The sequence below is a fragment of the Corvus moneduloides genome, chromosome 2 (genome assembly GCF_009650955.1).
Source record: "Corvus moneduloides isolate bCorMon1 chromosome 2, bCorMon1.pri, whole genome shotgun sequence".
Classification (NCBI taxonomy): domain Eukaryota; kingdom Metazoa; phylum Chordata; class Aves; order Passeriformes; family Corvidae; genus Corvus; species Corvus moneduloides.
In genome coordinates, this window is record NC_045477.1 from 21724754 (window position 1) to 21752425 (window position 27672).

Sequence of the window (27672 nt, forward strand, 5' to 3'; positions counted from 1 at the left end):
AATCTCTGCTTGCTTCCGTCACCCACAGAGGTATGATCTTGAGAGCTGAAGATTACGAGGGAAAGGAAGTCGAGCCAGGAAGGCTGGGAATCTGAGTAGCTGAGACCCTATTACTGTGTGTATGCAGGTGCATCCCTGTGATGAAAGGGACGTTTTTTAAGTGGCTGATAAGGTTGAGGTTTTATTTTAAGCCAGGTATGCATGTGAACTTTGAAGTGAAACAAGTATTACTGCTATTAAACAAAAAGAATTGAAATTGTGTAGGAAGCTAGTACTGAAGACTTGGATAAAGCTGGTGCATCCTAGAAGGAGATTCTGGGAAGTTGCTTCTACATACAATTGTCTAGCAACTTAATTCTCATCGTGTATGGTCCCTGTTGTTCACAGGGACAGTGCTCTCAGGCACAGGGCCTGATTTTTGGGATGGCCTGCACAGGGCCAGGAGTTGGACTCTGATCCTGATGGGCCCCTTCCCAGTCAGCATATTCCATGATTCTGAGCTGTGACTTGAATTACTAGGATCTAACTGCAGATTGAAAGGGAAGAGGGAACTAACATACACTGAAGAGCTGTACTGTAACTTACTCTGGGACTATCAAGAGCAGCTTAGATGCAGCTTCAACCAGCCCAGCAATCCTAACACTGCCCAATTTTCTGCCATTTCTTTAAAAATAATTTAAATTCTTGCAGGCTGAAATTCTGGAACTATTTCAGGGGTCATTTCTGATTAGTTTCCTATACTTACAGACTACTGGTGCATACATATCATATGGATACTTAAAAGTGCCTGTTTTCTACCAACACAAAGGCTGAGTATTGGCTGCTTCAAGTACTCTGGCTGTGAACTGACAGTGTACCTTTTTTGTGAAACCCTCACAAATTCAGTCCCATTTGTATCACTTCTGAGTGGAGCACACTGGAGACCCTACTAAATACCCTACTAAAACAAGGTGCTTAGAAGTTGTCCTGATAGACTGAAGAGAACTGAGCTCATGTCAGTTCTTCAGCTGAGTTCACCAAAGTAGCTTATAACAGATTTTCATCCATCCTCTCCATTTGGGATTCCAGGGGAGGGGAGTTCAGACCACAGATTCTGTTACCTGTTGCAGACTGCACTTGGCATTTCTCAGATATAAGTGGTCAGCCCATGAGAGTACTGCACTACTTTAATCCTCCAAAGGTAGTATTTAATTACTGCTGCATGTTGAATGAGTACAGAGAGGGAAGAGAAAGAGATAAAATAATTACTATGATTTAGAAGTTGGAGCCCAGTGATGGCCATCATGGATATGGATATGGAAAGCACTAATCTAATGCAGGAAACTTGGCTCAAATGGGAAATTGTTAATTTTTTAATATTTATTTTGCAACAAATAAACCTTCATTTCACCTTGTGCTCTGTGGCTTGTTTCTTAAGAGTTCCAGTGCAGTGTGTACACCAAAATGCAGTGAAAAGTGCAAACCAAAAATACCTGCTGCTATAGATAATGCCACCGAGTGGAATGGTGGGACCTGGCTTTTGAGGGGAAGCATGCATCAGGGCTTGGCTGAGCATTTATTTTTGTTTATAAAATACACACCAAGCTCATTGCAGAGAAGCCAAAATAATGTTAAAAAGAAAAACAAACCAGAAAAACCCACCAAACAAAAAAAGTATGGGAAGAGGAGGATTGCTGAACACCAATAAAAGGTAAGATGGTTTGGGGGGAAATGTGGTTAGCTAGAGCAAGACAAAACCTTCTCTCCCTCCCAATTCTGTATTTTGAAATCTCTTTTAGCCTTACTGCTGTTCAATGCTGCTGGAAAACTAAAAGCTTATCAGTGAAGGCTGGTGAGTTCCTTTTTTTTTTTTTTTTCATCCCCAGGAATAAAAAGCGTAACTTGTAAATTCCTTTTACATTAAAAGATGTTGCCCTTCTAAGAAAAAAAAACCAAAACCAAAAGTGCAACATGCTTGGCTGGTTTTCAGTATTTTAAAGCCATTGTTCACAATCAGTTTGTTAGTCTCCAGCAAAAGCAGCACAGTAAGGAATGTATTCTCTGCAGTGGATAGGAGCTGCACGTGGTAGCAAAAACATATTCAAACATTGAGCAGTCTTCTGGGAGACTGTGGGCAGAAGGACTTAGCAGTGCAACAAGCCCCTCAGGCTTTTCAGGCAGCAGAATTAAAACCCACTCAAAAATTCTATTAAGGAAGCAGTATGCAGAGCAAAGGTGTGGCAACATGTGAATTATTGTACCAACACAGTAACCCATGTCACTTCAGCAATGAGCAGGATTTGCCATAAGGAGAATTTAATGCTTATATCCAGGCAAGACTCATAACCAAACACTGTTACAGATTCTTCTATAGTAGCAGCTCTGTCTGGCAGCTTCTTGCGGTGTCCCGAGTAGTGCAGAGCAGAATTGGGCCTGTTTTGCTCAGTGTGTTAAATTTTAAGCTTTCCAAGTTAGAATTAGGGCATTCAAGGACCCTAGTTAAGACATGTACATCTAAAAAGGACAGAGTGAGAAGAGTCATGCTTCATGATTTTCTGATAATTACTGAAAAATTCATAATACCAAAGCTGACTTGAGAGGGAGTTTCAGAGAACAAGATTTCCATTCCTGTGTTCTACAAAAAAGCCCTCAAAAGGTAACTAAAACATTATGATGCATAAAAATCAATCACTGCTGTGTTCAACTGATTTCATCTCCACCTTTATGCTAGCTGTAAAATACTATGAAATACTTAAGTATGAGAGGAGATATAAAAGTTGTGTTTGAATAATTTTAGAATTGCACCAAGATTTTTGTTACATGGTAGTTTCTTAACCGGCACATTGGCAGTAAATTGTGGAGCAACTACTAAGGAAATCCTTCCAAAGATGAAGGCAACAGCCATTGTGACAGCTGAACCCTCCCTCTTCACTCAGCTTCACTTCTTCATCTCTACACCATAGAGATCACAACGCTTCTGGCTTAAAATAGGAATTTGTTGACGTATTTCTGCAAGTTTCTTTAGATCTGCAGGGGAGAAGAAAAGAGTTAAGAGAACAGCAGGCAAAAAAGAAAGCTCCTGACTTACTCTGAGGTAAGACAGGGAAAATAGCAGCTTTGATGGAGATTGGGCTTGGAGGGCACTACAAGTGAGCAGCCAGGGCTAAAGGAAGCCTCAGCTTTGCTGTATCCTGAGGTGGCACCTTGTTGCTAAGGAAGTGAACTGGAAGGGTACAGCTATAGAGTACTGTGTATAGAACAGCACAGCCAAGTGCTGTTGGGGTCCCTCCCCCACCGTGTAGCCCTGGGAGAGGGGCCCTGAGGGCACAGACACGGGGCTTCCCTGCCCCTGCTCAGCCTCGTTCCCATTGGTTGGTTTGTGTTCCCTGCGCGGGCAGAAGGACCCTTGGTCCCGTGACTGGAACAGTTCCTCGGCAGAGCTCCGGCCATGCGGCTGGAGAAATAAACATCTCTGAAACAGCTAGCAAGAATCTGTCTGTCCATATATATTTCCTTTCCACGGGACTCCTGGTTTGATATATGCGTGTTGCAGGATCCCCACTGCAACAAAGTGCTGCTTGTCCTTGCTTTAACCTAGCAAAGGTGGACAGGGCAGAGGAACACTGCATCATCTGTAGTTGCATGTGTACGCCACAGACTTAAAAAACTGTCTCTCCTTAGTGTCATGACCTGTACTCAAGAAAAAAAAGTGGGGAAAAAACCAAAACAACTTTTCCCTTACCTATATCTGTGTATACAACTGTTTCCTCAGCCCCAGCTTTCGCTATGACTTCACCCCTGAAAAATTAAGCACATTTGTTCACAGGATTAACACACTGGTCTCAAGGCATCAGTCCACTTGCTGCTGTTTGTACAAAAAGGAGTTCCTACCCTTGATGCCTACAGCTGTAAAGACAGGTCTGTCCTAAAAATAACATCATAATCCGTAAGTCTGGCATGATGGAAATGGCTTCCAGGCTTTATATATGGCACATTTTATATGTAACATGTACATACTTAACATAAGTGTTCTTCAAAGATCAAGAACGATGGTAAAAGCCACTCTGAGAACCAGTGCCTGTGAGCATGCGACACACCTCAAGGGGAAAGGAACAACCACATTGGCAAAGATGAACACTTTCTCCTTTGAAGATCCTACTGGCTTTTAATAGCAGTGTACTTTTAGTCTGCATGAACTACTGAACATGATTTATCATGTCTCCCACAAAGTGTTTTGTCACTGCTTTCATCATACAAAGTTAAAAGCTCAAGGCATGGACAAAGTTTTTCTTACTCTGCAGTCATCTGGAAGAGAACTGTCAGTAGATTTACCTGAAAGAAAAACAACTGCCTGAAGATTTGGTCACTTCTACCTCCTGTGCACCTGCCTGACTTCTACTCAAGTCAGAATCTCTCTCCTCTAGCTGAAGACATTCTTCTTGTTCTTTCTTATGTCAAAGCAGGGCTGTTCTTTGAGGAAATGAGATACTTCTGTGTGAGCTGTTTAAGATGGTTTGGTTCTACACAGAGAACTACCATGTGCATATAATTGACTGAACTTCACGAACAGGTTGACAAGGTCAGCAGTTCAACTAATGCTAAATCCTAGTACTAAGTAGCATCTCTACTACCAAAATGAATACATACTCCCAACTTTCTTGTTTTTCAGTTTGACTGTTTTAAATAATGATTTTGACAATGTAGGCTCAAGTTTCATGTACTTTTTACCAAGAATTTGCACTTTTAAGAGTAGATGGAAATGTAGGATTGAAGTTGACTGTCAAGTAAAATATTTTTTTAACCAAAAAAAAAGGGTGCTGTTTTTTATTTTACTGAACTCACCATGGATTTACTACAGTGCTGTGTCCCCAGGCAACATACGATGCTTTTTCATCTCTAGCAGGAGATACAGCAGCTACATAGAGTTGATTATCAACAGCTCTGTGTTCACAGAAAGATGAAGGAAGGGAGGGAAAAAGTGAGAATTGTTTTTTATAATACCATTTAATTAAGCAGAAGAGAAAGAATCCACTCTGAAGGACAAGCTATATATCCTCTAAATGACTAGCCAAAACTGTGAATGATACAAAGGTCAGAGAAAGAAGAGCCTGGAAAGACAAGTCTCTAGCACCTGGCTGCAGAGTTAGTGCATAGAGTATCATGTAATTCACAGGTTCATTCAGTATGTAGCAAAATTGACTGAAGCTGACCAAATGAATAAATAATACTGCATTCAGGAATCTCAGTCTAGTTCTACCTGTAATAATACACTGCCCAAACAGTTACTGGCTCTTCTCTCTAGAAAATGGGTGGTGAAGGGTGCTTATAGAGCCATGGGAAAAAGTCCTTGAAAGGGCATAACAGGGGCTGGCAGGAGTAAAGGCTTCTCAAGAATTTCCTGCTTTTCTCCTTGACAGTAAAGTCATTTTGGTGTCCCATGCAAGGCTTGAGGGATGGTACAGCTCCAATGGCAGAGTGGCCCTGCAGCACCACTTCTGATGCCCAGGTGTCATTTGGAACACAAGGAAGTTCAGTTCCATGCACCAGAACTCCTCTAGAACAGGAGGATAAGCTGTTACAGTGATCTTACCGTCCCCTTTGTAAGAGTTCCCAATGAGCTGGTCCTGTTGTCATGTTAAAAGCTCCTGGATATATCAGCAGCTGGCAACCTTTGTTAAGAGACAATTAGAACCCAAGCATCATTAAGGGGAGATGGTTTACTCTAGAGTGGCCCTTCACATTGAAACCCAAGGTGAGGTTTCTTTCAATACTTCCCAGCCTCTGCCCAAAATGGAACCAGACAGAGCCTGTCCCTGCATAACACAGTTACATCAGCCAAGAGCTGCTGTGGGGATATTCCCAACTCCATCACTCCACCACCAAATGTGGATCAGGAAGTGATGGTTACTTTACTCCATGAGAGGAGTCACTCATGTGAATAAGAGTCTTGGCCACAGGATGCATTTTGTGTTACTGGCTGGGGATAAGAATGCCTGATCACAGGGATCACCCAGCACGTACCACCCAGAAACAGCCCTGCCTATGCCTGGCCTTAGGGCTGACCTTGCTCAATTAGGTGACCCAGCCTCACCTTTCTGGCCATAGATTTGAGCCATCTCAGCAAATCTCATATCGTAGCAGATGCCCAGGCCCACTTTGCAGTATGCTGTTCTCAAAACACAAGAGACAGAAGTCATATCACTAGCACAAGAACACAAAAGCAGTCACAAGACTCCCTGTAGCCATCCTGCCAACTGTTATTTTACAGGGCTCACAGCAACAGCAGGAGCTATATTTAAATGTGTGTCCAACAAGCACTGGCTCTTGGTGAGGGAGAATTCATGTTCAATGATAAGAGAAAGACTGTGAGAAGTAGTCTTATCTACCCTTTAAGAACAGCCATTTTCACGAAATCATGTTGTATCAGGTCTTTGTGTAACATATTCCTTTCTCATTTAGCTGCAATTTTTTCAATTATTTCCTTTACAAGAAAAGAAAGCATTCCTTGCTTTTCATGGAGTAAAAATACAGTCATGTACTTTCTTAGAGCATGCACATTGCAAGGAGAAAGTGACTGTGGCAGATAAGACTCTTTGGAGAGCTCAGTAAACACACTCTGTCAGTTTTTGAGCAATATGGGGCAGGGAAGAGTAGGTCTTTTGCTTTTTTTATCTGATGTAGTTGATTCAAGAAGGCTAGAATGGGATTTCTGATTTAGTAATTGTTTCCATTATTGTATTATCTTCACATGAAGCCATGTAGCAGTGTAGCTGTTACATACATTCTTTTCTAAACCATGTTTTGTAAGAACCATTTTCAAACTGTAACTGCTACAAAAAAATACAGTCACTTCTCTCTAACAAATCAATAGGACCATTATTTAATAAAGGCAAGTGGGGTGATGTATGTTTCAACCCTTTCTACTCCTCTGTCCTTTTGCAACCACATTGCCTTTTTAAAAGTTTCAGAAGTGACCCAAACACTTGAGGCAAACTTAAATTATATTTGCCATGGTTATCAAAAGCCCAATCTGATAGTCTAAAAATCCACTGCTGGGAAGGAGGAGGGGGAAGAGAACTCCAGAGCAACTGTAGTGTTACTATAGTAGAGCTCCTTAAAGAGAGGGCTTGTCTTGTACTCACGTGTGTCAAACATGGAGAAACTATTCCCTGGACTCAGTGTTTCAGACTCTTTGAACTGTATCTTCCCAGGAACATTAATGTCAAACAAATGAACCTGCAATTATACTGTGATTAATAACAATTAATAACAATTGCTCTGCTTGGTATTTAAGCCTCTTTAGGCATGTGTTTTCTACTGTTATCTAGACTACTCTTTCGTCAGGATCCAACATAAACATTACTGCTTAAGATTGTTAGATCCCTCAAAGACGATTTAAAGCATTTTCTTCTTTACAGAAATACATGTCTATAGTTGCAAATACCTGCAAAACAGCTAGATGTCTTGATCTAATGATTGGTCTCTAACATTTGAGTCCCATTCCTGCAAAACTTCCCAAGAAAATACCTTCACCAAGTCATAAAGCTCCCATTACTTCAGCTATGTAGGTTCCTCTGAGAGCCTGGAGCAGTCTTTATCCCTCCCTTGCCAGAGTCTTTATCCCACCTTGAAGGTGGTGTTCCTGACTGGAGCTTCCTAACAACAGAGCTGGTTTTATTTTATTATTTGTTCATACTTAGTACAAGCCTGCACTCATTCTACAAACAACTCCTGGGCTTGCAGACTGGTGTGCTGTGACAGGTGAAAGGCAACACAGAGCTGCACAAGGTGAACTAGTAAGTGAAGCTAATGTAGAATCAGCAAACAGAATAAATGGATACCTGCACCACCGAGGTATTTTGCACCACCTCATTTGTTCCAAGTAACCCTGCATTCTCTTTCTGGCTTATCCTTGAGAGAAATAAGCTTTGTTCACTCATGGAGTGATCCCTGTGTGCACAGTCCCATGAACAGGAACTGACTCTGGAGTTACAAACGGGAGGAGTTTTCCAGAAGGTACAAAGCAATGCTGAGGTGGAAGATGACAGTAAGCAAACATCTACCACAAACAGCAGCAACAGCTTAACTGTGGAACTTGGACTTAGCACAGAGTGTGTAAAGAACAGTATTTATTATAAAAGAAGGACTAAATCCATTGGAAAGCTGAGGGAAAATCCCGATCCCGTTCAAGTGGCACTGTGTTTTAGACTGAGGCCAAAGTACAGAGATATCTGAGTTGGATCAGGTTTTAGTTTTCATCATGGTTTTCCCAGTATATGAGTGTGCCAGTTTGGCCAAATTTAGAAATATATCCTCTGAGAGAAGGCAGGTCACCACCCCTCCCCCACCAGGTTCAGGAAAGAATAAATTTTCCTCAAAGGAAAGTGAAGGAGATAAAACTATTTATTTTAACAAACACACGGGAAAAGGAAAATAATGCTAAATGATAAAATCTTTCACTGTGGAGAAAAAACCTGGGAAAGTGTTAGAGTCCTCCCTTTGGTCTCCTTGGAGCTGGGGCTTGGCCCAGGGCCAGGCCCTCTGTGCTTGGTGGAAAGTCCTCCCGATGTGTTCTGATATTGAAGCAGTCCACAGAAAAAGGGAAAAAATCCAAAATTCCAGGGAAGGAAAAAAAAACTTCAATTCTCAGTCTCTCTTTGGAGAAAAAGAAGCTGAAATTGGCCAGAAGCTGACAGGGAAGCCGCAAGCCCGGTGCCTCCTCCCTTCCCCGCCGCAGCTGGGAAAAAAAAGTCCCTATCTCTGTGTGACCTTGAACAAGCTGCAAACTGCTTTGAAAAAGTTTTGCTCAGTTTTTCCGTCCTCCTCTCAGGCTCAGTTTAAAGGCATAGAAAGGCACAAGAATTAATTTCTAGGCATAGGGCAGAGATATGGGATACACATCATAAAGTCACCCCAAGACAATGAGGAAACCCAATTATACCTTCTAGTATTTTGTCATCCTTATCCAGAACAAATTTATGACCACCTTTTGAAGTGGTGTTTACATGCCCCAAATAAAAGTTACATGAAATTTCATGGGTGATGGTGCACAACTTATTATTAATGCAAGATTCTACTAATTTATATCACCTTTAAGCATAGATGAAATAATTCATGCAACACTGCTGAGAAAACTTTTCAAAACAATATTCGGCCATCTTACCTTCCTATGCTTTGCCAACAGAGCACCATCAGGCCCAAAGACAGTACATGTATTATAGAGCCTTCCACCATCCTCTTCTGGAATGGATCCTTTGTAAAGGTGAGAACAGAGATTTCCCCCACTGTATTATTTATGTAATTTTGATCCAATGGCAGTAATAAACATTGCCCATTTTTCCTCCAGTGAGATGGTCACTAAGAGTAAACTACCTCCAATGAGATATATGCCGCACTCCTTTGCAACTTCTGACAGCTTTTGTGTTGATTCCCCAGGGATCTTCTCTGCATACTCCTTAAAATATTGGGTTCCATATGGAGAATTGAAGCATTCCTAGAATTAGATGGGGAAAAAAAAAGCTAAAATTCAGTAACACCACTACAACGAGATGTACCTAAATTTTCAAACTCCTCTCTAACAATGTTCTCAAACAACCTTTAGTTACAGGAGTTTAGTTTATAGGAGCTCCGTAAGCAAATCAGAAAATGTCAGGAAGGCCAGAGAGACTTGAACAATCGTTGAAAATACAAGAGGTGTGTTTGTGGAGTGCATGTCAAACAGAACATGAGCTAGGACTATCATGCAAGCTATAAGGCTAGCACATTCACTGCTCTGGGCTTAGCAACAGCACAAGGGATGCTCACATCAGAATGAGAAGCCAAGTTCCATCCAGCTCATTTGACAAGTTACAAGCTCAATAGATCCTCTCAAAACTGTGAAATGCTCATGCTCATCCATAGCCCATGATTTCTTAATTTTTAAAACAGCATTTGCAAAAGCATGCATTTCTTAAAATTACTTTGTGTTTTTCTAAAACAATCCTTTAAACACTATTTCCTCACAACTGAACAGTGTCCTCCATCTTCGGCCCTAGTTAAAGATTTGCTATCCCTCAGAACCAGCCATGTAATCTTTACACAGATTAACAGAATGCCTAAACTAAGTGGCCCAGTGGTATTTGAGATGCCCAAGACATCAGGAACCTTCACTCTGCATTACACTTGCCAGCTCTGTGAGGACGTGAGACACCCCACCCAACACTTTTTTGTCCCCTGAAGGAGTGCAGCTGGAGGCCACAGATAGGCTATCAGCAGCAACTGATGGCAGCAACTTCTCTTCTGTGAGAAGGGGACTCCTAGCCCAGACATCTGCCTCCACCGTCCCCTTTGCTCATCAGAAGTGACAAACACACCCCCACCCCCGCAAAGAAAAAGGGAGGAAAAAAAAAAAATCAAGCTGTGATTAGCACAATAAACATTTCTGCTTCATCTGCTCAAGCAAACTTTTAACAACGGAGGTAGGTTCTACTGAACTGGAATGAATGAACCCAAGCTGGAAGGGGCTTTTTTCCCCCCTTATACAGGCACTAGGCCAGCAGGTACCAGCTAACTCACAGCACAATCTGTAGATGGAAGAAGCAGAAGGGAAGTCTCTGCAGGCTGTCAAAATGAGCTTCCCAAGCTCTTGAAATCTGGGCTGAACCTCAAAGAAGTGAAAGCAAAGCCAGACGCCTCCATCTTCATATATTCAGTGTGAGTTACTTTTCTTCATATAAAGTTATTAAAACAAACAACGATCCCCCAAAGAAACAAAACAGAAGGAAGAGAATATTTCATGCCCATGTCCTAAGGCCAATACAAAATGTATCTCCCAAAACTCTATGAAATACCTCGTCCGTGTTTGACAACTTGTATTCTAAAAGCATAAATTATTGTTGGCAAAGCAAGTATCTCAACTAAGTAAGTCTGGAAAATTCAGTGTTTGTGCACATGATGAAACCAGTAAATAAGAGGTAATCTCTACATAGGAGGCTCAGGCAGAACACTGAATGGTCACATTTGCAACGCAAGAACCATGTCAGAGGAGCTGGGAAGGTTGCTCAATGCTTCCCCCATGACAACAGGAGAGAAAACATTCTGTGTGTAAAACTGAGACTCAAAATTCATCCAGAGATGAACTTTGCACTCCAGTGTCAGACGCTGCAGGGCACAGGAGTAACACAAGTACTCCCATGAAGAGAGGAGAAAAGCTCAAAGCTGCACTGGGAAGGACACCCTCTTGCAAGCACACCCATTGTGTGAAAATTCAGCAAAGTAATCATGGCTGACGTTAAAAAAATAAGTCAGAAGTGATTGATAATTTAAAGTGGCTATTTATGTTTCCACACATAGAAGTCACAAGAGAAATATGTCTTAATCATAATTCAGCCCAAATGACCTGCTGGAAATATGTCTGTTTTGTTTCTCATGTATCGTTCCTTACAGCAAAGAGAGTTACTGTGTACTTGTCTTCTTTCACCTCCACGTCAACATTCTTTAGCTGAAAGTCACCTTTTTCTACACTTCTTCAGCAAAGATTCAAACTACAATCATTTACATGAATACAGAATATATCAATGATGGAACTGCCTAGGACTTAAACCAGCAAAAAATTTACCAGAATCTTATACTACAAAAAAGGTCAACCTGTTGTTTTTTCCCTTTTCATTCTCCCACCTTTTAGTGTGCTGCCAGATACAACCCCTGGGATTTTTTAATTTTTATTTTGAAGCTTCATACAGGGAGAAAGAGGAATATATAATGCATTGATAACACTAGAAAAAGGTTTTGAAGGGTTTGAGGCGTTAAGTGCTAAGTAGGCCATGATCTTTACTCACAGGTAGAGCCACAAGTTTTGCTCCTTTAGCTGATGCTTCTCTCACCAGTCCACAGGCTCGCTGGAGATTATCTGATTTAGCAGCAGATACATGAAGCTGGATAAGAGCAAGGCGGAAGGCTGATGGCAGAAAAGAATTATTCATCAGAATTCCCCCAGGAAACTCTTCCAAATTTAAATTCAGTAACAAGCATTGAAGAAAACAAATGAGTTGATATATAAACATATATACAAACCACTACCAACTCATTCTGCAGCCTATTTATGACTTTGGAAAGAGTCTCTTAACACAGGGAGAGCATCAAAGCCCAGGATTGTTAACAGCCACCACCCTGCAAAGATCTCAGAGCTCCTGTGCCAGCAACACCCAGTCCATGCTCTAGGGGAAGGGGCCATGTTACAGAAAGGGAGAGCACAGGTCCCTCCAGCCCCTCCTGCCCAGGCTGCTGCACACTGGGAGCCCATCTTATTGCTGCACACGTCACCTGATGAGCGCTGCAAGTCCTAATATGTCACTAGCACACTAAAGGACTGGATAATCCCAAGAGCACCAAATAAAGGAATTGTTTGCTTTTACCCCTCAATTCACACCTAGTCTGGGAAATGGCTATAAAAGCCAAGACAGGTTAACATCTTTCTGATCATTTCTTAGCAATCTGGTTTCTGGCAAAGTTGCAAGTGTTACCAACAGTTTCCACACCCACTAAGCAGGATATTACATTTGCAGGCTCTCTGAGTACCCAAGTTTTTTGCACACCCCTTGGGACTACCTTCCATGAATCTCCAAGTACCCCAGGTTGTAGGAAAACACACCCTGATCAAGTAGAACTGTTTCCTTTAAAACAAAGAAACCAACCAACCAACCAACCCACCCTCTCTGGCTTTACAAAGAAAAATATCCCAGTTTCATAGTACCTCTCCTGTCTGGGAAACTCCCATATCATACAGTCAAAGATCACAATAGGAAAAAGAGAAATCTGGAAGCAACACAGTCCCCGTGGTCAGGGAAACTGGGAGAGCTGATTCAAGTGAAGATGAGACTGGGTCAGGAGCAGTCGAGATACATCTTTTTTCCTACTTAATTCTCACTTCATTAACTAAGCAGCTAATTTCTAGAGGTTACAAAAATGATTAACTGCTCCCCTTGCCACTCTTCATGTAAGAGACTTTTACTATTGGGTCTAAAGAGCAAACAAAGCTTATCTGGCACTCTGAACAGATGTAACTGTTTCCAGACCCAGAGAACCATACTAGGGATCTGTCAGAAACTTCCCAGTATTTGTGGAATGTCTTTCAGTTCAGAGAAGTTGGCCACTTAAAAATTTACATTTCAGCGTAAAAGAAAAAAAGAAAAAAGTGCACCATCTACTAGGAAAAAATCCTGTAATGTTTAAAACACTAGGAAATGTAATTAATTAATTGATCTTATTTTCCCCATGTCTCAGGTTTGCAGTTTGTTAAGGTGCAAAACTGAAGCTCACCCACAACAGAACTGACGTATTTGTGCGACAGCTTCGTTTACAAACATTCAGAGGCGGAAGTAATAGAAATGCAGAGAAATGTGCAGCAGTGCTGTAGAGAGAGACCTCTGCTCCCAGCCTTGACCAGCTGCCTCAAAAACTTCTTTAAAAGCAATTCTCAGGATAAGCCGAAAGCAATGTAGGCCACAACCAGGTAAAAGCCAATCAGAGTAAAACAACGGTTCACATTTCTAACACTACATTACAAAACACGCTTGGTTTTGTTTCTAAACACGGCAAGCGAAGCACGCCCGGTTTGTTCGCAATTCTTGACGAGCTGACCCCTGCAGGGCGAGCGCTGCAACCCGGTCTGTGCCCAGCGGAGCGCCAGGGCAGCTCTTCCCTGCACTGCTGCACACCCTCCACAGGCTCTGCCAGCGCCCAGCACCCAGGCCTTTCCCGGTCACGCCGGAGCCGGGGAGGCCGGGGAGGCGCGGGGTGCCGGGGACGAGCCCCTGTGGAGCCTTTCCCGGCCGGGCGGGAGGCCGGGATCGCGGGAGGAGAGAGAGGGACGGGGCAGGATCCCACTCACACGCCATAGCTCCGCCGGCCGCCCGCATTCCCGGCACCGCGCGGGCGGGGCGCGGCCCGCAGGGGCTGCCGGGACTCGCAGCGCCTGCCCCGGGCCCGGGGTTTGTTTAGGAGCAGCCTCGCACGGCCTTTCAGCAGCCCGGCTGGGGCCGTGACCCGCCTGCCGAGGGCACCGCGCACGGATGAGGCGCCCCTGCCCCGCCTGGCCTGCGAGGGTGGCAGCGAGCGGGCAGCGCTCCCCCGGGCCCGTTCAGCGCCGGCAGCAACAGCGGAGCCCCCGAGCTCCGGCTGTGCCGAGAGCCTCTTTGCCCTGCCCTGCGCAACAACCCCTGGCTGCCTTATGTCTGCTAAGGGCTCATCCCCAGGGACTGTAAACTGTACCAGTTTACAGGCAACTCATTCACCTGGGGCATGCACGTCTTTCTTTACAAGAACAGCATCTCCCAAGGTACAAACATCTCCACAGTGCTCCAATGTGGAGCAGTGTCCAGTTCTGGGCTCCTCAGTACAGGAAAGACAAGGATCTACTGGAGAGGGTCCAGTGGAGGGCACAAAGATAATCTGAGCATTTCTTGTGAGGAGAGACTGTGGGAGCTGGGCCTGTTTAATCCAGAGAAGGGAAGACTGAGGGGGATCTCAATAACACATACAAATATCTCAAAGGCATTTGTCAAGAGGGTGGTGCCAGACTCTCTTCAGTGGTGCCCAGTGACAGGACGAGGAGCAATGGCCATAAACTAAAACACAAGAAGTTTCACCTCAACATGAGAAGGAGTATCTTTACATTGAGGGTGGCAGAGCACTGGAACAGGTTGCCCAGTGGAGTCTCCCTTTCTGCAGACACTCCAAACGCACCTGGACAAGTTCCTGGGTCACCTGCTCTAGGTGACCCTGGCTTGGCAGAGGCCTTGGACTAGATGAGCTCCAGAGGTCCTGTCCAACACTGATAATTCTGTGAAATCAACATGCTAAGTACCATGCTGCTCTTCCTTGGCTTTAAACACCAAGTGCTCCTCTTTACTCAGCACAAAACATTGCTGTCTCATGTACATATTTTCCAGCCTTGGGCATTTTAGAAGCACGTTTGTAGAATTGCAGATTCATGTTGTGTAGAGGCAGTGTTTCTCACACAAGATTATATCTGTAAGCTGAAAGCACATGACGGCAGGACAAGCAACGATAGAATGGGTTACACCCAGGGTGATCAATCTCTTACACACTTTCCCTTTCAGGAAACATGCAGAGAGATAAAGGACAGAAGTGCATAACCACCGTAAAATGCACAGCTACTACTGCTTGCAGCAATTACAAATCTTCCTTCAAACAGACAATGTTCAACCTGCCCCTTGGAGCAGTAAACCCTATCTGACCAAGCCAAATGATGGTAGAATGGGCAGTGCAGCAACTCTTAGCAGGCCTCCCTCTTTTTTACACATGCCCATGATGGCAGAAAGAGCATATACAACTTTTTTTTTTTTTTCCCCAGACATCACACTTTGCATGGCTCCAGGTGCAAAGAACTGCTGTCTCTCAATTTCTTCCCAAATAAGAAAAAGAATAAAAAGTGAAGTATCATCCCTTCAAGGTGCAAAGCACAGGCCAAAAATCCACTTTCCCATGGGTCAGAGACATGAAATCTATTTTTCAAGTTTCAAAACAAAAGTATCTGCAAGCACTAAGTATACCCAGTAGAAAAAGCTACATAGTACCACTCTTTTCCTTCCCCAAAGGGAAACTTTTCACACCTTCAGTAGACTATGCCTACATCAAAAAAGCTTATTTGACATGTTTTTGGAAGGAAAGGATACTACCACAGGTGAGACCCATGTGAAAGGGCTAACAGGAAAAGGCAATTAAAAAAATTGCAACTCTGCAGCCAACAGTATTTTTGGTGGGTAATACACGTAGAGTTCTTTACAAATTCTCATACCAATGCAAATCTAAAACAATTTGTGAGACAAGTGAAGAGTCATCAGTGAGCACAGAAGCACCAACTCTTGCTATGAAACAAAGGTAGGAGATTTCATTTGGCAGAGAAGTTTACTCCAAGACTTTCTTTCCTACTCCAGACCTCATTTCTATCACTGCTGTGTCGTAACAACTGTCACCTTATATGCAACAATATACAGTGGTGCATGCAGAGTAAAACAAGAGCCTACACATCTCTAGCAAATAATTAAAAAAACCCAAAAACAAACCTTGAAGCTGAAAGGGACAGTAAGTTCCACACCAACTACTTTGATTTTTCTTTTTAAAAAATGTCACTCCAGTACTGTAATTGTAATTTCTGCTTAGCAATACAAGTTTTGTAACAAAAATACTAACTACAGGTATGTACACTCTAAGGCAACAGTAGCCCTTAAACTGTGGGTAGAGATGCACCAGCACCACTGAAATTATTCATAGTTTGGGCTGAGCTCGGTAAAATAAGAGGTCTGTTGGTAACTTGTACATTGCCTTAAAATTTACAAATAATTAGCTTCTAAATGGCTTAGATTATGTGTCTCTACACAGAAGGGATTTATAAACTGACTTCCTGTTGCTTTACTTGCTGTAGATCTCAAAGGTCTGCTGTATTTGCTGTCCTCGCAGTGAAGCATACGCATTAGCCACATTTCACATTTAATACTCAAATACACCCGTTTAACAACTGAGTGTCATTTTCACTTTTTCCCCTCCTGACTAGAGAAATGTGTTGTATCATTCTCTCCACATTTTCGTAATAAAAATATGATGCTGAGAAGTCTGGAATTTATGCAGAAACCTTTTCTGTAACTTGATTATTTGTTAATTCATTTTGACCTTTCTGTGAATGCTTACTATGGTTCACCCAAAAGCACTTAATGAAATTAACTTAAATTCTGAAATACTTACATCAAGAAGTCACTGGCAGTAGCTCCCTATGATCCATAATTAGCTTCTTCCACTCCAAAGATCAAATTCACTTCCATTTACAAAACACCTTTAGGAAAAACTTTTAATTGCTTCAGAGAATTTATACAGTATGCAACTAAATGCCTTCTGACAGAACAAGTTATGTTCAAATTGTACTGGTTTATTTACAACTGTAGTTTATAAACAGTAGCACAAACATCTTTACATGAAAAAATCTCAGTTGCTGAAGTAGGCACAGAGTCAGAGACTCTTGAGGATATTTTCAGAAAGGATTAGGAAGAGGAAAATGTAATACAACAGCTGCTGGGCAAAACTATAAATACATGAGCATTGGCCCAGGTGCAATTTCATGCAAATATCTTCAACAGTTCAAGTTCTATTGGTGTTTACTCAGATACTAAGAAGCAAAAAAAAGTAATTAGTTTCAGAATTAAAGTGCCCTAGCTTGATTCCTAGTAAAATAACTTAGAATAAACGTTTTTTATAAAGGTCAGTTTAACTTTTTTTACCTTCTGATGAAGTACCAAATCATAGGCTTTGATTGAAATACTCAGAAGATTCCATGCAGCAAAGCTAATCCCCATTATCTTTTTTTTGCAGTTTTTGATGATTTCCCATCAGTCTACAAAGATGCTCTGCCTTGCCCATAAGAACATTCCTGTACTGAGCTTTGAACAAGAGAACCATTCTTGAACAAATGGAAAGCTTATGATGACCAATCATAGAGCTGCCATCTCTCAAATATTTACTAATTTAGAAGTTGTTACTCAAAATAATATAAACAAATGCTTGACTCAATGAAGGCAACTGGTTAAGAATACATTTATCACAGGTATACAGCACTGGAATTTCTTCCCTGGTTTTGTGTGCATTCATCTTCTTGCTGAAAACACCTTTGGTCAGCAGGTACTCACTTCTGTGCTGAACTGATGGGTTTTAAACATCTAAATTTCTTAGATATTTTGTTTCTGAGGAGCAAGGCAACTTGTTTTCAACTGTCATATTCTGTCATGAAACATTCATTTCAATGCATACACTCATCTTTACAAGGGAAACAGCCTCAACCTATGAAATGTAAAATTTTGCATAATTAAAAAAAAAAATCACAACCCAGTAATAAAAACTAGGTAATTTCAGTATTTAAAAATAACCCTTACCAGCAATTCCAGTTATTTAACCTAGTAGCTGCTGGTAAGACTTTAAAAAAACCCTTCATCTTACAAATTGCTTGTATTTTTTCCATTTATATGCAGCCCAAACTGGACTTAACAGTTTTTAATGAGAAAACAGTATTTTTAAGATTTACAAACCTATATGTTTAATTAGCCTTTGATACTACCCAGAAGGCAAAATCAAATTTCTAGACTGTAGGCAATGGAGACATTTTATTTGCAAGGGATAGTAATTCAGAAACCATTGCATTTTCAACTGCTACTCTGTATCTCTCAGGCCTTAATTCCTTTAATACACTTAATGTCAACCCAGCTGCATTTGCTCTTGCAAAGATGCAGATGACTCCCATTACGGCTGCATTAAAATGAAACAAACTGACCTTTATAATAAACACTTCTCCAAAAAAAAAAAAAAATTAAAAAAAAAAAAAAAACAAAACCAAGAAAAAACCCCAAAAACAAAACCAGAACAAAAATCCTGTTCAGAAATGGATAGTAATTTACCCTATCTTAAGCCTGCTACTCAGGCATTCCCATCAGCAAACAGAAAAATTCTCTTAAGTTAGTATTCAGTTGGGAAACAGTCAGCTTGTGTCCACATACAGTATCTTGGTTGCTTCTTCTTTATAAACAGGTCTCTACAAAGTCTTTAGTTATTAATTCTCCAAGGCATCCAATACTTTCATGATCTGTTGTTTTATGGCTTTGGTAGCATCACCTGCATTTGGAATCAAATACCTTAAAAAAATTAGAAAAAGCCAGCATTAATTCACGATAAAATTTTTGAGCATAAATTCCATAATTCTTTTAATTCTTCCTCTGTCTAGGAGGAAGGGAAGAGGGGAATATATTAAAATGAAAAAAATACTAAAAAAATAGCATTTAATTCCTGATTATATTATGAAACACTTCCTGTTTGTGAATTTCGAACTGTTGAGGAGTACTTCACAGACCATGTTGGAAAGAAAAAATGACAATGGGATAGGTCAGGCAGTTCAAAATCTCTACAGATAGCATGTCTGACTGAAGCATAGCAGTCCTTGCTTGGTTTTCGTTTCACGGGTTTTGGCGGTTTTTTAAAATTCCTATAGATAGCTCTAGATCAACCTGCTCCAGTCCACAAGGTGGTGATGAAGTAATTCAACAAGCAGCAAAGTTCTCTGCATTATTTTAATTTATCTTTGTTGACCTACTACAAACCTAAGGAGCCAACAGGCATAGAACAATGTCCCTAGTTAGGCAGGAAACTCATCTCCCCTCTCTTGTGAAAACACAGCATCCACTCTACACAGTTCTCTCCAAGGAAGAGGATGAGAAAACATCCAGCCGGTATCAGCAACCTTCTTAAAACAGTGCCAAGAAACAGGAGGCTACCTCAGAGGAAAAAAGCCCCATACACTCCTCCATCTGATCCCTTCCCCCCTCTTAAGCATACAAATACTGAGCATGGCAACATGTAACTTCCAGGAATCAGAGTTTTGAGTTCAGGCTTCGGGACTCCTCATTACAACACACAGACAGATTCAGATGTTAAAAAAAAAAAAGATACCACAGAAGAATTACCACTTTCTTACATCCCACTCTTTACAAATCCATGTATTAGCTGCAGATAGCTGTCTACTTCATTTTCATTTAAGACATATTACAAAAAGAACACACTTGCACACATCCCATCCCCAATAACTATACTGCAGTTCCTCTCTTCTGGGTCTTGTAAACGCTCCTCGTTTTGCTGGCAGATCTTTTTTCCTAGTTCACATCTGAATGATGTATTCCTAAACAAAGACTATTACTTTTGAACTCAATTCTGGGAGTTACAGCATAGCTCTGATTTCCAGTGTACAGCATCCTGGATATCATTACCACATACACCTCTGCTGAGATGGCTTACCTTTCAACTGCCAGAATTTCTATGCCTGAAGTATTGCTATTTCCGTATTTAAAGGTGATCAGTTCTGGGTGTTTCTTCTTGGATGTGATTTTGACTACAGAGTTGAGTGCCTGTCGAGACTGTATGTAAGCCAGTCCCTTTCGTGATGGAATCTCCCTCAAACAGTACATATGAGTTGCTGTTACTAGGAGATGACTTGAGGGAAAAGAAAAAGACAAATTAGTTTTGTTAATGAACTAAATATCAGCTATTTAGAAAGTTAAATTCTATGAATAAGCTACATGGAGAGAGCTAGACAATACAGTTACCAAATCTAAGAAACAGTTTTAATATTTTCATAATATCTAATTAAGAAAGCTCTACAAAATACTTCAGATTTTCCTTGAGTACTGTAGCATGGCCATTTCTGAAAACAAGCATGGCATCCCCTCCAGCATACAAAGCCAGAGTGGGCAGTGGTTCACATGCGCACCCCAACACAACAACCTTTGCTCTCTCAGCACAGATGACAGCCACCAGCAACCTGTCAGGCCATGCACAGTGCCTCCAGCCTCTCTCTCCCCCTTCAATCACACCCCAACCCCATCCTTCCACCTACAAAAGGGCAACTCTACATATGGAGCATCAAATTAAGTTAGAAGGATGTGCTGGCACTCCATGACTGTCAGTCCCTGTGCCAGCACTACCACTGACCCGCTGATCTGCCCTCTCAGTGCAGGACCAACTTCTGCCTTCTTCATGGAAGGAATGCACGTTCAGCTAGCAGTGGGAACACACTGGCTGAGTTTCAGTTCAGTTTGAAAAATCATACTATGACTGATTACATACAATCATACACCATAAATGACTGATCTAATGGAAAAATAATAATAAAAGACAAGAACAGACCATGATGCAAGAGAAATCCCATCACAGGTTTCTGTTGTCCAGGTTCAACAGGATGTGCACTCTTTGGGGAAGTCAAAGCAAGCATCATGTTCTGCTCTTGCAACATTAGCAAGGCCACTGAATCTTAGGGGCAAGATGGGTGTGAAGTACAACATACACAGGTAAATAAGAAAAAATGGAGTCATGGACACTTGGGTCTACCTTGTCCTGCAAATAAGCCTATGCACACTGACAGTATTTTTCTTACTATCTTGTTCTTCAAAGCAAAACTTCACACCAGGTTTTATACATAATTACCATTCTATAACACTGCAAATACCAAGAATGCAAATACAGTAACATTTTGTTCTACATTCTACTTTCATTTCCTAGTTTAATATAAAGGATAACTGCAGTGACCAATATTTTAAAAAAAATGTATATCAAGATGGACATTTTCATTAAACCTAGGATTAATTTCAGTACCTGGGAAACATATGCCCATTTTCTTTTACTTCATTACATGGAAAGTTATACTTCACATCAGGTTTATTTATCCATGTCTGGATGTTGACGACCTCTTTTCGATCATCATCTGACATTGAGGAGTTATCAATTTCATCTGTTTAGAAGGGAGTGGGTAAAAATGTTAAAAGAAAAAAGAGAATGTATTTTCACACACTATCAGCCAACTTTTCAATTCGCTTAAACCCACTGTAGCTACACTGGTCCAAAGCAAGAATTACTGAACACAGAATTACTGAGAGGGAGGAAAGAAAAAGGAAGGCATATCTGATATTTCTCTCTCAATTTTCTCTCAGCAAACAAGTATTTTTAGCTCAGGGGATATCTTAGGCTGGTTCAATTTGTCCATTCAGTAAAGTTTCATGGATTTCTTTCACATGGACTTGTCCAGACTTTCCTTGAAGCCATATAAACCTTTTGCATTTAAACCACCAATATCTTTTGGCAAGGAGTACCAAAACCAAGTCAACTACAGTCCAGGAGAGTCTCCTCTTGTGGCTTCTAGTTTCTTTTACAATAAGAAATTAATACCTGTTGATCTCTTTCAAGGCCAGGCATTATTTTATGGATCCCTTTTCCTCCCTTAAAATGTCTTTCACATAACAAAACTTCTAATACTCAGCTGTGCCTGTTGTGAAAGTCCTTTCACATCTTTCCTCACCCTTTTTTACTCCTCTCTGAACCTTCTCCTGTTTAAACATGGTTTCGAACATCAAGGGCAGAAGACACACAGTATTTAATGCGTGGGTGAACCATAGATTTCTGAGCATTTGATTTGCTTTTCTGAGCACTGAGTACTTACTTACTATAAACCTACTGCTCCTGGACACAGCAAAATCACTCTACCACTTCGGATCTGAAACTAGAAGTGGTTGGGGTTCTTTTCGTGGCTTTCTTGCATTAAACTCATACTGAATTTCATGGGCCATTTTATTGCCCAGTCATTCAGATTAGCAAAAGACTCAGTTTGTCCGTACTGCCTTGAATAACCTCGGTTCATTAGCAAAAATTGTTGTCTTTGGCTTCACATCCTCTTTTAAGGACATTTAAGAACATATTCAAGCCCACAATTTTCAGCACAGACCTCTGTGAAACACCCAAAACTCCTGCAAATGTTATCACTTAGCTGCAAAATACTGCTTTTATGTCTAAATATGGTGATTATGTTTACATAGTAATTTTAGTGCTACAGTAGAATTTAAGCAATCTAGTTATCTAAAACAATGAACTATATTAACTCCATACAAATTACTCCCAGAAATAACCCAAGACAGCTCTTTATAGAGCCTTTTTCAAAGCCAGTTTCCTACACTTTGTTAAACTGTTTACTTCAGTGCAATTCAGAATTTGAAACACACTTTGGAAAAGGTTTTCACTGAAAAAATACATTATGACATTGAAGGAAATGGAACTATAATCCACCCTCACGTCAGAGAATCACAGAATGACTCACGATAGAAGGGATCTCTGGATGTTATCTGGTTCAACCCCCCCTGCTCAAGCAGATCCACCTAGAGCAGGCTGCAATTATTACAGCTGAAAACCCCAAACACTAAAACTTCACAAAAACAATTATACAGAAACAGGTTCACTTTTTGCCTTCTTCTGTATCAAGATAATATATATTTCCCTTCATATGTGTTGGCTTTGCTCATTTAAATTGCACTAATTACCAAGTGTAATAGTGCTTTTAAAAGGAAATATGAATAGAACTTAGCCAACAACCATTACTGAAAACATGTTCTAGACAATCTGTCTTTGAGGAGCTGGTTTTCTGAAACGACATAGACTTTGCCAAACACTATTATGGATGCTCAAAGAACTGTGCAAACTTAATTACATGGCATTTGGAGAAATATCTTGTTAGCATGAAGGCTTCTGCCTGATAATTTCACTTTGGTCCTTCACAATTTCTATTGCAGATGATGATCAACTGTTCGTCATCGATGTTATTTAAACCTATGACTCTCATTAATCCCCACGAATTGCTTCTTTTGCATGTCAAAGATTCTCAGACTAGTTACTTGTTTCTCCCACGGAAGCCAAATAATGCCTTTTGGCCACAGAAGAGTTATTTGTGAGATGATGACTGGGAGTGGACTAAAACTACCAGAGCAAAACCAGGGCAGAGTAGGTTTGCACCATTCTAATGTTAGAACTGCTCTCAAAAAAAAACTCCAAACAAACCCTTATGAAATGTGTGGTGTTCCAGTTTCGCCTGCAGTTTTTCAGCTAGATAAAAAATTTAAATAAAAACTGCATGTTTTTATTCTACAGCAATCTGCATGCATATCGAGAGATGAATCAATTATTAATAGATTCAGTGCTGAAAAGCAAAGTCTAAAACACTGGAGAGGTGTGCACACATTAGCCATTTAAAGTCTAGCTCCAACTACATTTCAAAAGTTCAGATCATTACACTAAGTGACAATACTAGACATTCAAACTGGGATACATCAGCCAAACTAGGTCCTTTGCATTTTCCTTACTGTTGTAAGAGGCACAATTGCCAGTTTACATGTACAAAATCAGTGTAGAAAAAGAACTTTACTAGAGAAATAACACGTGAGGACAAAAGATCCACTAAACCCATCTATTTCCATTTCCTCCTGTTGGCTGGTGCCTACCACAAATTATTTTTTATTTAATCTGCTACTATATATTTGAAAAGGGTTGGTCCTAGGCACTACCATAACACACATGATCAACAATAATAGTTAGACAAATGTCATATTGCAAGACAAAGATGTAAGATACACTCTTTTGATTTAGCCCAACTTAATATTTTGTCTAAATAAGCTAATTGAGGTAAGAGGAAAATCTTCTACTGTACCAGTATCATATTCTTCTTCATCTCCGATGCTGAATACTGGCTTCACACCACGGTAGGGTTTTCCTACTCTGTCACTGCTGCTGACATGTCTGTTGGCAATGAAAAGGCAGAAGAGGGCATGGGACGGGAGAAGAAAAGTAACTTTCAAACTGATGGTCTGAGTTCTACAGTAACATATTAGCAAAATGCAAACACAGCTGTGCAACAGAGGACAAGAGAATTTCATGAAGCTTCCTGCAAGGAAGATGTGAGTGACCCATCAAGCAACTTGGTTAGTGAAAGCACATAATTCAGTCACTTTGTGAGGCTGACTGTTGTAACGGAGAAAGTGAAAAGAAATGACTTTTTTTTTTAAAAACCCCAACCTCTGCTCACCTTCTCAAATGGCAACATACATTAGAGACCTGAAAACTGACAAGACGCTAAGTTTCTAGCATGAAAATAAAACATATCTGGACAGTCAGGGCAACTTCACATGGATGCCAAATGTAGATGAAAAAACCAAAGACTATTAACTAACATGTCTGGAAGTTAATTTTTCTGGTTAATTCCTCAAAACATAACAAGATGCCTTAAGAACTACAAAGTGGGGTTATTACAAACCATCCACTGTAGCCTAAACACTGACTTCCTGTCAATTATTTCCAGTTTGAGTCACATCTTGAAATATTTGGTCAAACAATTCCTATTGCTACAATCCCAGCACCATTTTGACACTGATGTCAAAAATCACATTTAAGTTATTTCTACAGATCATATTAAATGACACAAACACATACAACTGAGTCTTAATGAATGACAGTAAGATTGCAAATCCTGAGATATTTTAAAGCTCCAGCTCAGAATGCTGCAGTTACATGGCCACAGCTGAATTAAAAGCTCTTGCCCTCAACTGCTGAGAATACCTGAAAAACATGAGAAAAACCTGAAAGTTCAGAAAGCCACAAAAAAGGCAATTTCTGAAAAAACCAAACAGTTCATGATTTTAGCCTTTAGAACTGGCAATGCTTAGCAGTTTAAAAAAAAACCCAAAACAAACCCAAAAAACTTGTCTGTCCCTTTCCTGCAGTTCAATAACCTCTTTCCCCATACTGTGCATTTGTATTTCCTACCAACTCTAAGCTTTGGTTCCCGTTTTAAGTACATTCACAAACTCCAGTTTACATGCTACTGTAGAACCAAGCTGGACAGGGAACAGGTTTAGTAATAGGCAAATTAATGTTACTACTTAGGGATACCTGAAAGTAGAATTGAGAGTTAGAGAAGAAAACAACATTTTCTATGGGTAAAATTTACTGATATAAACAAAATAAGGAAAAGTTAAAAAACCCAACCAAACAGAAATGCGGTCTACAATGGCACAAAAATAAACATACAAGAACATGCTCATTAGTGTTAAAGACAATAAGCATCAATGACACTGACAATTCAAGAGGGCAGTGCTTCTATATGGAGGCTTTTGTAAATGTGCTTTAGTAATACATAACCAATTGAGCAAGAAGCAGCACATTTAACTAATGTCAGATTGAATTATACAGAGAGGATTTAAGAGCAGATCTCACTGGTGTTTATCAGTTGAAGTTAGTCCAGGCAAGAGAGTAAATGAGAGAGTAAAAAGCTACTTTATAAAACCTGGTAACATCTTAAACTAGAAATTGATTCCCTTTAACCTGTTTACGTGGAAGGCCATCATTACATGTTTAAAAATTGAATGCAAAGTCCTTTGGTGGCAAACCTGCCAAATGAAACATCCTGGTGATAAACACGAAGTAGATCTAATTGAATGTATGCAGAAAAAATGCCATTCTAGGTTTTTAAGAACTTTGATTTTAAGAAAATACTCTAGGGATATATAGTGTGAGCTTATTTATTATTGCATCTAGCCAAGGAAAGAAGATACGCAATAGGAGCGAAAGGAATAAGCAAAATAACCAAAGTAAAATCTCAATGTATCAAAACTTGGTTACAAATACAGATTCATGCATCTCTGAGTTATCAAAGAATCACCATATATTTAATTGGATATTTTAACACTTTTTCACCATATTCTAGAAACAGATCAACAAAATGTGGGGTACAATCCCCATGATCTTTAGTATTTCCAAATTAACAAAACATACTATGTGCTACTGGGCCATTCCCACTGTTCTTCTTTTATAGAATCCAGGTTAACATAACTACTGATTTTGCTCACACAAACAACACCTTTCTGTGGTGCTTTTGGGTGAATCCCAGATCAAATTATGTGCAAACTACTTGAAAGAAAAATTAGTCAAAAATTCTTGAAAACCCACTTTTAAAATTTTCAATAATTCATCCAGCTTTAATCTTCATGCATTTCAGTGTAAGAAGGTCAAAAGCTACAGAATTCCTAAAGTATAATCAAAGTTCCAAAGTGATTATGCATGAGCTGCTCTTCAATTACCACAAGTAATTTTATATAAACTCAATTCACAAGTTTTATTTCTGAAATAATTATAAAACACTGTGAGGCATGTGTGTATGTGAGGCAAATGTGAAGGGCCTCCACATTTGCATGAAATGCAGTAGTTACGTGAACAAGATGAGGTAGAACTGCAAAGCATATTTACTTATTATCATTTTTCTTTTCCCAGTAATGAGCATGTCTGTTTCTATCAGCATGTTCTATCACCATGTGATAAGCATAAAAATTTGAGACTTCCAGACAGAATTTCCATATGGATTTCCTACCATATCTAAGTTCTGATGATTTTTTTATGAACAGTTTACTTTTCACATCTGTAGTCTCTGTTGTTAGAACCTAAAGCCATAATTTGTTCAGTAATTGCTCCCGATCTCTTCTACTAGTACAGGCTACTAATAAAATGTATATAGGAAATGACAGGTAAAAAAAATTCCATAAAAAGCAATAGTAAGGAAAAGAACAGAAATAACAAAGCAGAAACTAAGAGAAGAAAGCACTGCCAATACATTCCTTTTTCTTCCTTTAGTCTCTTGACCAGTGCTTGTAAAAAGCAATAGTCTTAATATATTCCAAAAAATCAAATTAATATCAAAATATGCAAGCAATCTTGTCAGTGTAACCAATGCTTACAAACATTGTGATGCCATGCTAAATACAAGAAAGGTGGTTTTAGTCAGACTGCTTAATTATCAAGCTTACCGCTCCAGGCTTGCTCTGTCTGGCCAGGAAATATTGAAAGGTATTCTACAGTACATTGGGGCAGAGGACAGAACAAAAGAATTAAAAAAAATGTAAAGGAAAAACCTAGATAAATAGCTGAAATTCTCTATATTGGCAATGTATCTTCTTCAAGGAGGATGCTTGTAAATAAAAACAAGGCTTCAAGAAAGCTGGAAACGAGGTAAAGAAAATATTTACCAAAAAAATCTACTAAAAGATGCATTTCCCATGCTACTTGTGGCTTACATGTAAGCATTACTTGATTTCACTGAATGGCTTGGGTTGGAAGGGACCCTAGAGACCAACTTGTTCTACCCCCTGCCACGCACAGGGACAACTCACAGCAGACCATGTGGCTCAAAGCCCCATCCAGCCCAGCCTTGAGCATTGCCAGGGATGGGGCATCCACAGCTTCCCTGGGCAACCTGTGCCAGTGCCTCACCACCCTCACTGTAAAGATTTTCTTCCTAATATCTAA

At 40.3% G+C, this 27672-nt stretch overlaps 2 protein-coding genes across 4 annotated transcripts in view; both read right to left on the reverse strand.

Moving 5' to 3' along the window:
- Positions 1-1792: 1792 nt before the first annotated feature.
- Positions 1793-13938, reverse strand: NIT2 (nitrilase family member 2). The gene is made up of 10 exons (XM_032098424.1): positions 13847-13938; positions 11796-11914; positions 9352-9472; positions 9143-9231; positions 7122-7215; positions 6071-6145; positions 5570-5648; positions 4822-4920; positions 3722-3777; positions 1793-3006 (listed from the first exon to the last, which is right to left on the reverse strand). Exons 1-10 carry the CDS (start codon positions 13872-13874, stop codon positions 2918-2920), a joined length of 849 nt encoding a protein of 282 aa, XP_031954315.1. The 5' UTR covers positions 13875-13938; the 3' UTR covers positions 1793-2917.
- Positions 13939-16808: 2870 nt separating this feature from the next.
- TBC1D23 (TBC1 domain family member 23) overlaps positions 16809-27672 on the reverse strand; it is a 33143-nt gene continuing 22279 nt past the window's right edge. Inside the window, exons 15-19 of one of the 3 annotated variants that reach the window (XM_032098418.1) lie at positions 27174-27218; positions 24029-24117; positions 21157-21292; positions 19804-19998; positions 16809-18650 (exon numbers count right to left, since the gene is read on the reverse strand). In XM_032098418.1, the coding sequence (XP_031954309.1) occupies positions 18569-18650; positions 19804-19998; positions 21157-21292; positions 24029-24117; positions 27174-27218 (547 nt within the window). In that variant the 3' untranslated portion in view covers positions 16809-18568. The remainder of the gene's footprint in view (positions 18651-19803; positions 19999-21156; positions 21293-24028; positions 24118-27173; positions 27219-27672) is intronic. The other 2 variants (XM_032098420.1, XM_032098419.1) reach the window with 2 other exon arrangements.